The sequence below is a fragment of the Lissotriton helveticus genome, chromosome 5_1 (assembly GCF_964261635.1).
Source record: "Lissotriton helveticus chromosome 5_1, aLisHel1.1, whole genome shotgun sequence".
Classification (NCBI taxonomy): Eukaryota; Metazoa; Chordata; class Amphibia; order Caudata; family Salamandridae; genus Lissotriton; species Lissotriton helveticus.
In genome coordinates, this window is record NC_136065.1 from 646,087,779 (window position 1) to 646,101,132 (window position 13,354).

The window sequence follows — 13,354 nt, forward strand, 5'->3', positions numbered from 1 at the left end:
GCCGCTATGGCCACTCTGGCAAAGGGTGAGAAAGGCAGTTAAGCATAAGACTTTTGGTTAGCACTTAGAAGGAAAAATAAAAAGTCATATTTATGGAAGAAAGGAGGGAATGCGACTCTTGTGAAGAAGGGAGAGATAGCTATGGATAAAAAAAGAGACAAAAAAGGAAGTGAAGTGGACAACTAGAGGTAAGAAAATAAAGGTAAATGGCACACAATGAAAAATAGAAGGAAACTGCGAAAGAATAGCTAAGAAAATGGATTTGCAGCAATGAACCCACAAAGGAAGAACCCGAAAAGAGTGTGAAATAAAAAATGTGAAACAACTCCGATTTAGTAAACCAACTACTGAAAAAGGAAATAACTAAAAAAGATAAGAAAAACAGTGAAACACACTGACAATGATACAATAAGCGAAATAACGGAAAAACTGGACAAATCCATCCATCACAAGAGACGTCTTAGACTTAGACCATTTTCCAGGAGTACTGAGAGAACGGTGCTTCCAATGACCTTGGCCAGTGAGAGCCCACGAGCTGACCCCTCTTTAGTGGGCTCTAGTGGCTCAATTAACTCATGGGGTATAGATCTGCTGAATGTACTATGGATGTATCCGGAATGTCCACATCACCAAAGAGTTAAAAAACAAAATACAAATATACAACACTTTCTTTTTTATTAAGTAATTTACTAACTATTGCAAGATTCCAATTGCATAATTTACATCTTTAGAATTTTGGTCTTTTTGTGTTTGCACAGAGGGAGGGAACTTTTCCTTTTCTCAGGCCAGGCATTTAATATCTGACTCAGGTTAAGGTGAACAATGCTGTAGTAATTAAAGGACAGATTAGATCCTGCTGACAGAAACCTTAATTAACAGGATTTAGCAGTCAGTTGGTTGGAGTATAAAATGTACCTTGTGCTTGAGAGGTCTGTGTGCGCTTGTGCGTGTTTCTGCACGTGTCCTCTCTGTTTTACATCCTTGCTCCTGTAGCCCTTAGGGGATGGTATAATAAATGCAGTCCTAGGTCATGCTGTTAACAGTCTTGTCTTAGCTTTTGGGATCTAATCTCTCATTTTCCGATCATTTTGCAAGTCAGGTTAACTTGAATCTCCAGCAGATTCAACTTGCCTAGTCATAAAATACCCATTTTCCATGAAAGCAGAATTGTATCACCAAAGAAAACTGCACTTCTGTAATATCACTTCTCCGAGAAATAAACACATTGATACCATTGTATTTTACTGCTCTCCAATAAATATTATAGCTTGATTACATTTGCTTGGCTTGAGGAACACATGCATGCATCTGACCTTGCAACCAACACAGTTAAAATATTTGTTTTCCACAGCAGGTGTTACTCCACTTTCCAGCTACAAGTTCTGGAAGGGCATGGTTTCAGCAGGATCACAGAGCTACTTTCCTTTGCAAGATTGGTTCAGATCAACCCCAGGTCAGTATTTAACACGTGCCCTTGCCACTTGTGCCACCCACCTGAAGTATGATGGCCTATATAAAATGAACAAAACTTGTACATCCCATGCTACCTGTGCCACCCACCTGAAGTGTGATGACCTATAGGAAATTAACAAAACTGGTACATCTTGTGATTTATAAAACGCATGAATAAATAAATATATAAATACGCACATACATACCACACATACATACATACTTAAGTTGATGATGTGAATCATCATCTATAACCCAGGTGCCCACATCAGTAAATACAAGTCTTGCTTTAAGTGCCACCTTCATTGGTTGGAGCTCTTTTGCAAGAAACCAGAGGCTATTTGGAATGACAACAAAATGCCCTTCTCACCATTCAACGGTGATTGCCTCCAGATGAAGGTCTGAGGGGCATGGATGCCGTGCAGTGGGGGCACATCCCCTGCTCCTTGTGGATAACTTTGTGCACTCCACAGCACATGCTTTGAAATGGTTCAGTTGTTGTTTGTGGTAATAAGCACCCGGTAGTCATTGCCAGAAGAAAATTGCACTTGAATGCATTGCTGTTCACCTATCTATATACACCCACACACCCTCTCATTCGCATTGCCTTCAATGATAACGCGTTCCTACCAGTGCACTGGTGTATGTGGGGTCCGACGTGTCATCCTCCAGGAAGCGCGAGAGGCCAAAGTCGGACACTTTGCAGACCAGGTTGCTGTTAACCAGGATGTTGCGGGCGGCCAGGTCTCGGTGTACATAGTTCATATCCGCTAGGTACTTCATGCCTGCGGCAATGCCCCTCAGCATACCCACAAGCTGGATGACAGTGAACTGCCCATCGTTTTGCTACAAACAAAATAGGTAAAAATGTAAACCTCAGGATTAAAGGAACAAGAAAGAAATTGAGAGCAAGCTAAAACATGATTATGAGTCTCTTGAAGTTCAGCAGTTGCCACTACGATTTATAACTTTATCACGTTTGATGCTGATGCTTATATCGGTTATCACCTTAAGAAGAAAATCTGAATTTAGAGGTCTACCCTGTAGCAATTAGTCTACATGTCTGCCCTGGCCACTCACTGCAATGACATAGCTTGTGCTGATCAGGTGACTACTGAAAGCCAGTTGTGAGAAGACAACCCAGATATGTTTTCCTTCAATCTGGTGTCTATACCGTATGTTACTATTATTAGGAGAAAATAGAACTGTAAGGCAAACAAGTACTTTACAAATCAAAATCGGGATAAGATGAGATTCAAGCTGTTTTTATGGCTTCAGGAAAGAAAAGAATCCCTGAAAAGTTACTATTGCAGACAATCACCCCATAGAATGGCGCCCTGTACAAGAATAACCAACAGCAGCAAAAAGATTGCTCCTCCACTGAGCACTATGCGTTTTGCACAGGAGGAACAATCATCATTATCATCAATTGACACATCAGTTTCCTAATACTGACCGCAGCATTTCACATAAACAGAACACACAACCTGCCAACCCTTATCACACACACAGCCATCATCACACAGTGACACATCTGCCTCCCATTCATGTTCACAACCAACAATTTTTAGCTCTGGGTGTCCTACCCTCAAGAAGGAGTCGAGCGACCCATTCTCCATGAACTCGGTGATGATCATTACTGGGGCACTTTTGGTGACCACTCCTTCGAGGTGGATGACATTTGGATGGTCGAACTGCCCCATGATGCTCGCCTCGCTCAGGAAGTCGCGTCGCTGCTTCTCGGTGTAGCCCGACTTCAAGGTCTTGATGGCCACAAATATCTCCCGCTTTCCGGGCAGTTTGAGGTGACCACTGCAGACCTCTCCAAACTCTCCTGGGGATGACAGAGACAGCCCACACTGCATGTTTCTCCACCACAACCTTCAGAACATGATATTATCGATTTCCACAGATGACTGTAAGACTGTACACAGAAATGACCTGTAAATAAGTTTCTAAAGCTCAAGGGATGCATGATGACTTGAGCTCTGTGCTTCATCAACGCACTTCCGTCCAGTGCAACACTGAATATACTAACTCAAGAACAGTTAATAAATGGAAATACAGTTTATTTTGGAGTCATGTGAGGAACCAACTTGGCTGAGCTGGTATAGTGGTTATTGGCGTATACATCTGCCACGTCACAGAACAAGTAAGACATTGTAAGGGATGACGCAAAGGGATAACACAAGGTTTTCTGGTACAGGTAACAAGATACACAGAGGAAGTGACAGATAATGTTTCCTAAATATAATTCCTACCGGTGGTATTTATAAATGCGGGCTCTAAAAATAACACTGTGCAAAACCATCCCTTCCTGCTACTTACCATCTTTGACAGCTGGAATCGTTACCGCCGGTGGTAATTTAGCACAATTGTTTTCGATGGGGTTGGAGTTTTCCGATTCTGCCATGGACAGAGCTTACACTTAGTGTTATTTTCCATTTACTGCTGGCTAGAAGATTAAAACCATTGACTTGTTGGGGACATGTTGACATGTGAAGAAGCAGGTAACAAACCGGGATGGCTCACACCAGTATAAACTGTTCCTCTACTGGGCCATTACTCTGGTTTATACTCGGTCCTGAGAAAACGATTATGAACTCCAATTAAATTCCCTACTGTCTTTGAAGGCTCTTTATGTCCCTAAGAGTTTTGAGGGCCAAAGCACCCCAAGCTTGATCTTACAAATATTCTTAAACTCTATGGTGGAATGAGAGCGGCTTTGCCCCCACGCTGTAGGGTCTTTTTGCAGTGTTCTTCAGTGTCGGTTGCGGAGGGCCGGATCCATGCCAGAATTGTAGCATATCCACATTTAGATAAATGTAGTTATATAAATATTCTGGCATGCATCTGGACCTCCAGGACCGACATTGGAGAACTCTGATTTAAAGCATGTAGGATACTTTAATTTGCTTTGCATACCCCTTAAAATGCTTCATAAAATGTTTACGCACTTCACAGGCTGCATTTGAACCTTTGTAACTTTAGAAGAGCGTGGTTTTGGAATATCGAGGAGGGACTGCTGAGATGACAAAATATTGTGACCCGAATATCGAGTGGCAAAATATCAACAGGTAAGCATATATCGACTTTTGATATCTAACTCCACTTCTATGTACCTTGACGATATATACATATCGACAAGGTACGTGGATGTGGAGTTAAGAATAGTAAATCTATACCTCCCTCTGTGCTCCTACCTTCTCAATATGTTGGTCTTCCATATTCTGGTCTTAATAGTGTGAGACCTTAAAATGTCCTTCTCGATATTCCATACTACAATAATTAGAGGGCAATTATGATCAGCATCATTTTGTCGCATTTTTAAAAATTATGGAATTGCAGTGAATCAAAAATACTTTGGGACTATTAAATATTAAGTGACATCAGGTCTAGCCAAGACCTAAATAAACTGAAGGAGGAATTTGCTTTGGAGAGTGTATTAATTATACAACGCTTTTAATGTTTGCTTATCTTAATTTAAAACGCCCAAAGCTTTATAAATAATTAGCACATTTAAATTAATACGGGATTAAAAATTTTCCTTGATGCCTGTGCCAAGTGAAGAAAAACCAGGAGGACTCGGATGGAAAGAGATGAGCTCCTCCTGAGAATTATGGTTCAGCTCACCAGTGGGTTTTTCCGGATCCTATTCTGCGCCTACACACAGGAACCGAACAGAGACATAAGCACATTTGTGAATTCAACACTCTTCCTACGGTGCATGCACTAATTCGGTGTCAACATGAGTTCGGAGACTCTGGTCAGCGGTTTCCGGTCCACGTTACGGAACTGCGATGACTGCGGTACCAGTCCACGTTACGGAACTGCGATGACTGGAGCGCTAAGTCTCAGAATTGCCCACTTAGTGCATATGATGTAGACCGAGAGATGTCTTCAACAAGGGACACAAAGCACTCTCATCCACCAATGCAAAGAACTAAGTAACCGAGCAGCCCTAGCACTGTGCAATAGAGAGACTCCCCGAAAATTGCCCCAGGATCTGAGATTACAGGGTATCGCCCTTCCAGCCAACCCAGTTCAATATATGATCATCAGATATGGGGATGCTGTTTTTGACAACAGATAACATATCATAGCTTCACTCATGCTCCTCAGCAGTGAATTAAGGGGTCGATTATGATGGCGTCCGTCCGCCACCCCGAGGTGGAGGGACCGTCTGCAGGGGCAGCGGCGTTCCCTCCGTTGGAATTAGGATGTGACCGCCACCCTGGCGGTCACATCCCGTATATTTAACATTGCCGCGGGTGCTGCTTTAAGCAGCACCTGCCGCAAAGTTAAAAATGCATGCTGTGCATTTGCATGCACAAAGCGCCAGGCACCGCGCGGTGCCTGCTGCATTGTGCATGCAACTGCAGGGGGTACCATAGGTACTCCCCATGTGCACCCCCACACCCCCTTCACCCTGGGGGCCCGCAACGGGCCCCCAAAGCAAGGACCTGCCGCCACGGAAATGCATAGCCCCCAGCACATCCTAATATGGCTGGCGGTGACTGATAGACACTGCCACCATATTAGAGCTTTTCCGGCGGAAATGCGGCGGACGGTCTTCCCGTCCGCCATGGTCCCCCCAGCCATTATAAAATGGCGGGGGAGAAATAGGTGGCGGACAGGCAAGGATGGCGGACGCGATCCGTCCGCCATCCTAATTGACCCCTAAGTTTTTCCAGTGGTAAGTAGCCAATAGCCTTACATTCATTGTATTCTTGAGCAAATGTAAAGCAGGTCTTAGGCCAAGTAGGCAAGCTGTATTAGCCTTCTTTTTCAAAACGCATCCAATTGCATTTTGAGCAACTGGATTAATTTTCTTCAAACACTCACATTGCAGTATTTTCAAATTAGAATTACACAACTTCTGACACATGATTCACTCATATTAGAGCTCCTTGTAAGAGTTTAGCAATGCTAAATGTTGATTTATATGCAGTTCCTTATATTTCAGTTGCAAAGGCACATACATTATTTTATTCTGCTGATTATGGAAGAGAAACCAAATTTTGTGAGTAGAAGCACATACCGAGGCAAGGGATAACTCCCTGAGTGCTTTACTATCTAGCTTGTAAGTTACCTAGGGGCATATTTATGAAGGTTTTGCATTGCCCTTGCACCAAGCAACTGGAAGTAATACCAAGTCGGATTTATCAAGCCATGTAAGGCCACTGCAGGGCTCGATCAATCCAGAGTAACGTAACGCAGCGCAAATAGCTGCGTTGCATTACTCTGCCCCAGGGAGGCGTTCCACGGGTGGAGCGTGGAGATTCCCACGCATTCACCCATGGATTTTGGTGTATTCACAGATTTACCGTCACTGGTAAACATGGGGATGGGTCAAAATGCTACACCTCCCCAAGTGAGGCATAACGAGGAGAAATATATTTATTTCTCCACGTTTTTTCTTCTTTCTATGTGTACAGCACACATAGAAAGAGGAAAAGGCCTCTCAGGATTGTTTTTGTGCAGAAAGGTGTTTCTTCCTGCACAAAAGCAATCCTGATTACAAAGCAGGTTCCCTTGCACCATGACGCAAGGGTGCCTGCGTTGGCATTAGGCAGTCAAAATGGCACCAGAGCAAGGAAAGGACAGGAATGTGTTGCATTATGTTATATCCTTCACATTTGTGCCCTGTCACGCAGCGCAGCAAGGTGCTGCGCAAAAGCTACATAAATATACCCACCCAAATATTTAGAAGCCAACAAAAAAGTGATGGCCTCACTCATCCTCATCAGCCCTGAATTGCATTTTTAGGTGTTAGGTGCAACAGTCTTGTGTTATTCAGCCTGTATAGCAGAATGATGTCAGGTCTAAACCAACAATTATCAGAATGCAATGGGCTATGCATTGAGCAGGATGCCTCTTTAAGCTTACCTAACAGTGGCATACACTTTAAATAAATAAATGGTAATGCACAGGAGAGAGTGTCCTTTCCAGCAAAGTGAGCAGGGGATCTGGAAGGTGTTCTTCATGTGACACAGTTTGAAGAATCATGGGTATTACTCATGCCTTAAACAGATCTAAACGTTTACACTTGTTAAGGAGTAATACTTTACAAATTGCCTTCTGGGGGACTTCTTAACCCTTTCTTCACAAAATTGCACAAATGTTGGCGCCACTGTGTGGGCCCACCACCAGTCTATGTAACTCTTACACAGGAAATGACGTGTGCCATCAAATACCTACCTGCACCAATCACTTGCTCTATTTTGACACACGAGATATCTATTTCCTTCGCGAATTCACGGACAGCCTCGTTGGGATCCTCGTAAGTGAAGGGGTCAATGTAAATCTTCATCCCAGGGGTCACTGTGAGAAGGCAAAAGTGTCAGAGTGTGGAAGAATCAAACTGGAAGACAGAAAAATTGGTGGAGCAGAAAGGGAAATGTCAAGGAAAGAAAAGGAGGAAGTCAGAAAGGTGAGAGGTCTCTGAGGACATGGAGAGAGACTGAATATAGTAGAGGGGGAGAGAAGGCTGAAAGAGAGGAGTGGTCCAAAGTGAAAAGATGAGGATGGAACAGGGGGCACAGGGTGGAGAGAGACAGTGCAGAAGGAGATAGACAAAGAAAGTGAAACTTAAGAGCGACTTGGAATAGGAGACCATGGAGAGAGACAGATAAAGGAGGGTGGAGAAGAAAGGCTTGAAAGACAAATCGTCTATGAGAGAGAGAAAGATGACGACATTTAATGGAAATACAAAGGAAAAGAAAGAGAGAGAACTTAGAGAAGAAGAGGATAGGCGAGATTAAGGTAAAACACGGAGAGACAGAGGCAAGGAGATGGGAAAGAAAATCCTTAGAGATGAAAAATAAAAAAGACACCAGAGAAAGCCAACGAGATAGGAGGAGACACGTGAGATAGAGACAATTATGAGAAAAAGGCCAGAGAGAAAATACAAACACAGGAGAGGGTGAGGAGAAACGCGAGAGCAAAATGGAGAAACAGAGGCACGAGAGAGAAAGAAACTGAGGAAGGGGTGACAGAGGGAGACTTACTGGTGCAGAATATAAAAGGCCAGAGGTAGATAAGACGTATGGAGGGAGAGTAATTGGCAAAGGTTGATGGCACAGAGATAAGGCGTTGAAGGTAAATGTTTGAACGAGTCTGCTACCAAAAATGTACTGTTAAACGTTGACACTAGAGAACATTAGTGCTGAAATATGCTGCCATCAATTGCTGCTCTGAACACAAGCTGCTAATTAACACCCTGGAAAGCGAGTGTTATCGAGGTTTATGCGATAAAGAGATTAGGCAGAAGGTGTGAGAGTTAAGGAGAGACATCAAGAAGGAGCGCGCGAGCAGCACGCGAACATTCAAGCCAGGCGACCGTTGCGCCAGGTGTCAGAAGCGCGCGCGCGCGCGCACACCCGGCCGTTAGGATGTGATATAATTACTGTCTGTCAGTGCCACGTACACGTTCTCCCTGTTATGAGGCAGGAACCCAATGGGCACTTTCGTGCGTGAATGCGAGATGCGACAAGTGCCACAACGACCTAGACAACGAACTGTCCAGCTTGTGAAAACGAGTCACTATTTTCAAATACAACACAAGCATCAGCACCTCGCAGGGCGTGTTCGCCCACATACATCTTTGAAACTGTTTCGTGGATATTCTGGAAACAAACTACAACTGTGTACCATAACATGGTCGTTCAATGTGTTTCCCTTCACCCTCCGCTCTTGAGTTTATGTTATCTGGTGTCCGCTAAACCTCAGAACTTGCCGAAGCTTCTAGAGTTTGTGTGTGTGTGTATGTGTGTGTGTGTGAGTGGGGGGGGGGGGGCGTGGGGGGTGGAGGGGTAGGGGAGAGGTCATTTGATGCGTAGTTCTTCTTTGGGTCTGGGTTACAGCAGGGCTTGAGTCGGGGGTACCACGCGGGTGGACGGCGTCCCCCCACTTATTTTACCGGGGGGAACGCTGCCCCCCCCTGCCAAACAGCTGGACTTCACTCTTTGGCCTCTCTGGGACGAGGAGCTCGGCACCTTTCGTGACGCCACTTCCTGTCGTGACGTCACTTTCGGTGACAGCGTCCCCCCACTTCTTTTTTTACGACTTGTGCCCTGGGTTATAGATAGTGGCTGGATCCATTTTTCCAGACATGATGAGTGACTTTTGTGCCAGCACCTTGCTCATGATTAAGTGGCTTTGCTGTCTATTTCAGTTGTCGCCTCTTGATTCGATGGCTGTACTCCCTACTATTGTATCTGTCCCTCCTAGGAGTCTTTCGGTCTTTAAGTTCTGATTGATTAACTTGTATGCTTCCACTGCTATTATTGCTTGCTATGATGGAACTACCTTTTTCTGTCACTGAATGTTTTCCACAGGAGAGGAGTGTGTGTTTTCTTGCTCTCTTCCCTGTATGCTTGTTCCCCCTTAACCTTCCCTGCTGTCTTGCTCTCTGTGATGCTTTCCCACCTCAAGGGGGGATAGGGGGCTAAAAGGGGGCATAGGTTAGGCCCAAGGACAGAGCATCATGTGATAACCTTACCCTTGTCCGGTGAACTAGGAAGTGGTGAAGCCCTTCAGAGCGCCAACGACCACATTGATTCCAATAACTGACCTTTCACCCTTTGGTGTCTCTGTGGAGGGTGTTATTAAAGAACCAGATTAACCAGCAACTGGTTCTGTCCTGGTGGGATTATCATAATAGGTTGTAATGCAATAGACACTAGGGCTTGAAATAAGAAGCTAAATGCCAGATTCCTTGTAATTAAAGAAATCAAAGTACATTACTAAGGCAATGGCAGCCATCGAACGGAAGAATGAAATACAAATGTCTGAGTATGGTGCACTAAGTCTATGGTGGAAGGGATGAGGATATCCAGAGAAGCAGGTTTCTCTCCATGACGAGCAGTAACTTCAGAGTGAGGAACCCAGAGAAGATTCAACTTGAAGAAACACTCAGGATACTGCTCTCAGTACCAAAGGAATTTGAATAATACCTGAGGAAGTAACTCATTCTATGAACACTGACCTTAAAATAAGCTTTTTTATGGAGAAATGTACCACAGATTTGTCCCCCAGTGGGAACATTCCCTGAAATAAAGAGGTGGGCACCTTTAACAAATGAACTGTAAATCAAACATGATTATCTCTCAATCTGTTATCAGACAGTTCAATCTTCTACTTGCACGGTCTGGGAAACAAGGCAAGATTGTACAATGTGTCTAATGCAAGAGCCTCTGTTAAGACTTTAATGGGGGTGGAAGGCAACAAACCAGTGCTTTACACTACACCCAAAAAAAACAAAAAAGCGAGTGCCAAAGACAGAGACCTCTCAGGAATATTTAACAATCACAGACATATTTAAATGTGCTTGAATATCAAGTCTGCTTGAGGGATGCTAAAGGCAAACAACTTCGACATTATGGTGTTAAAACAAATGGGAAGAAACGTCCACTGGTGAGTACTGAGAAAAAATGCAATGATTTTGAGGTGGTTGTGCTCGTGCGTGTTGTTTGAGTATCACTATTTGTAGATGACATTGCACAATGGAATGTTGAGGTTCCATGATATCCCAGATATGAGTTATTGGAGTTGTGCTTCTTACATGTGGCAAGAACTGTCTATGATGTAATAAATGCAAGGTATATTTGGTTTTTATTTGCTTTTTATCTATTATCATGGGCGAGAGATCTGTAAAGTTTGTAGAATATACTGGGATTTATATTTCGGCTGACGGGATATCCGTCACCGTTGTGACAGAGAAACCGGTCCACCGAGATCTGAATCAGGCCCATGGTTGGCTTAAAAGTATCACTGCTAACACCACTTTTCATATACATACATTGTTGTCGTTGTGCTGTTCTTAATGCCGTTTGTCACATTCCAAGCCAGCAGTTGTCAGATAAACACACTGCTGCTGAGACACTTAAAATGTATGCTACCAGCCTATACGGAAATCGACAGATTCCACACATGTCTATTGCCCATGAAATGATAGGCAGAGGCAGTCACATGTTATTTCACCTGAGGCAGCACTAGTCGTGCTACTGACAGCTAGCCAACCCTACTGGACTTTGCAGTGGCAACAGACTATTGAATAGAATGTGAGGAATTTGCATAACTAGCTTTGAGTAATCGAGCAACATTGCAGAAAAATTAGCCAAAATTACATATAATTATGTGGAATGCAAATTGGCTATATCTAGCAGGAAATTTATACTCCTGTCCCTTTTGTACACAAGCACACATTTCACGCCAAAAAATGGCGCCGAAAAACAAGTGTCGCCGACAGCAAGCGGTCGCATTGTTCCTGTGGGACCCCGCAGATTTTTTCCACAAACAGTGCAGAATTCCCTGTCTTAGCATTCCCTAGTATTAAGTTCTATTCAAATCAATTCTTAAAGAAAGTACTTGTATGCTGCGGTTAGCAAATTATTCTCGAATGAGAAATTCCTCAACCTTGATTATCATTTTAATGTTTTGATAAGAGGACGACGGGTTTGTATCTGGATGATAACGTAAGGATGCCGTCCTTGTACCAGCATCCTTCAAAGGGAAGATGGCGTCTCCCCCGCATACCTGCGCTGGGATGGCAGGTGGAAACACGCAGAGCCTGGCGCCAGACCAGCCTTCAGCCAGGGCCGGCCGGGGCTGGGGTGCGACCAGCAGCCTAGGAGAGATGGCTCATCTCTAAACCCATGCCAAGCCTCTGAGCTCAGCCCTCACCCTGCAGTCGGCTAATATTAATCATCGCGATCGGCCCTGAGTGCAGCTGCTGGGCCGGTCTGTTAACACGGGAGATATGGGCAGATATGACTTCTTCCAGATGTCCGCAGGCTTGGGTAGCTTTACTCTTAAGTCGAGTGGATAAGTAACTTGTTCAACGCGGAGACTGTCCAGCAAGGGCTCACACAGACATCCAGCGCGGATTGGTGTTCTGCAGTTTGTCAATAGTAATGTGCTATACAATATTAAACAGCATATCCTCGCTTGAGACTACGCATGAATGGTCAAGAAATATAAGTCACACGAACGAACATGCAACCCCTAGCACATAACCTCTGGTTGGCCACAGTGGCTTACTGTGCCCTGACCATACCCAACTGTTGTAATCTCATTTCCATAAATGGTATGCTCCAACCACCCCTTCCCTTTGCTAATCAGTGGACTCTCCCTTGGGAGTTCAACTTAGGCCAACATATTCAGCCATCAAGAAAGATGGCGTCCAGGCAGTGTGCGTATATACAGCAGGGGCCCCTGTGAGAAGAGGGACTATTGGAATATGCCCTTTTAAGTTTCCTGCAGGAGAGAGGTTTAATAGAACACACTGGTTAATTAAAAAAGTATGCAATGTCCTGGGATACAGTAAACATAAGCAGTTCCTAATTTATAAAAGAAAGTGTCAGTGCCTAAAGTTCTGCCCAGAAGCTCTTGATGCGCCGAATACCAATGCTGGTAATCTGAAACTACCTGGTGATTTTTAAATCCACTACCAGACACTCCCTCCCACTTTATGTCAATCTTGCAGGCTCCTGCTTTCTTCCTCTGTGATGGTTTTTCCGTTTTCCTTTTCCTCCATCTTTCCGATCTGTGTGTTTTCCCGCTCTTCTGGTCGGTTAATATCTGATGCGGAAAAATAAGTGCAGGGCCCAAAAATAAGGGCCTGTGCCCCCCCACTGGCAACCACCGGCCAAAATTAAGCACTGAATAAGGATATCCATTGGTGACAAAACATACAGTATTCTAGGCATTCTTCTTTAGAAATATATCTTCTGAACTCCGTGACTGACAGCGACAGCCTGCCGGATGACAATAACACACCAAGAGCTTGTGACTGAGCGAATAAAGCAGTAGCATGAGCAGCAGGAGAATAGTCAGCCTTGCCGTGCTAGTAGTTTGTACCGTGTTGAACTGCATTGTAATTGCATTTATAAAGCACTTA

The 13,354-nt window shown here is 44.1% G+C and overlaps 1 protein-coding gene across 6 annotated transcripts in view; it reads right to left on the bottom strand.

Moving 5' to 3' along the window:
* The window catches only part of EPHB2 (EPH receptor B2), an 805,310-nt gene that overhangs the window by 63,612 nt on the left and 728,344 nt on the right, over positions 1-13,354 (bottom strand). For 4 of the 6 annotated variants that reach the window (XM_078643038.1, XM_078643039.1, XM_078643036.1 and 1 more), the window contains exons 10-12: positions 7,654-7,776; positions 3,039-3,286; positions 2,083-2,298 (exon numbers count right to left, since the gene is read on the bottom strand). In XM_078643038.1, coding sequence (XP_078499164.1) covers positions 2,083-2,298; positions 3,039-3,286; positions 7,654-7,776 — 587 coding nt within the window. The remainder of the gene's footprint in view (positions 1-2,082; positions 2,299-3,038; positions 3,287-7,653; positions 7,777-13,354) is intronic. The other 2 variants (XM_078643040.1, XM_078643037.1) reach the window with 1 other exon arrangement.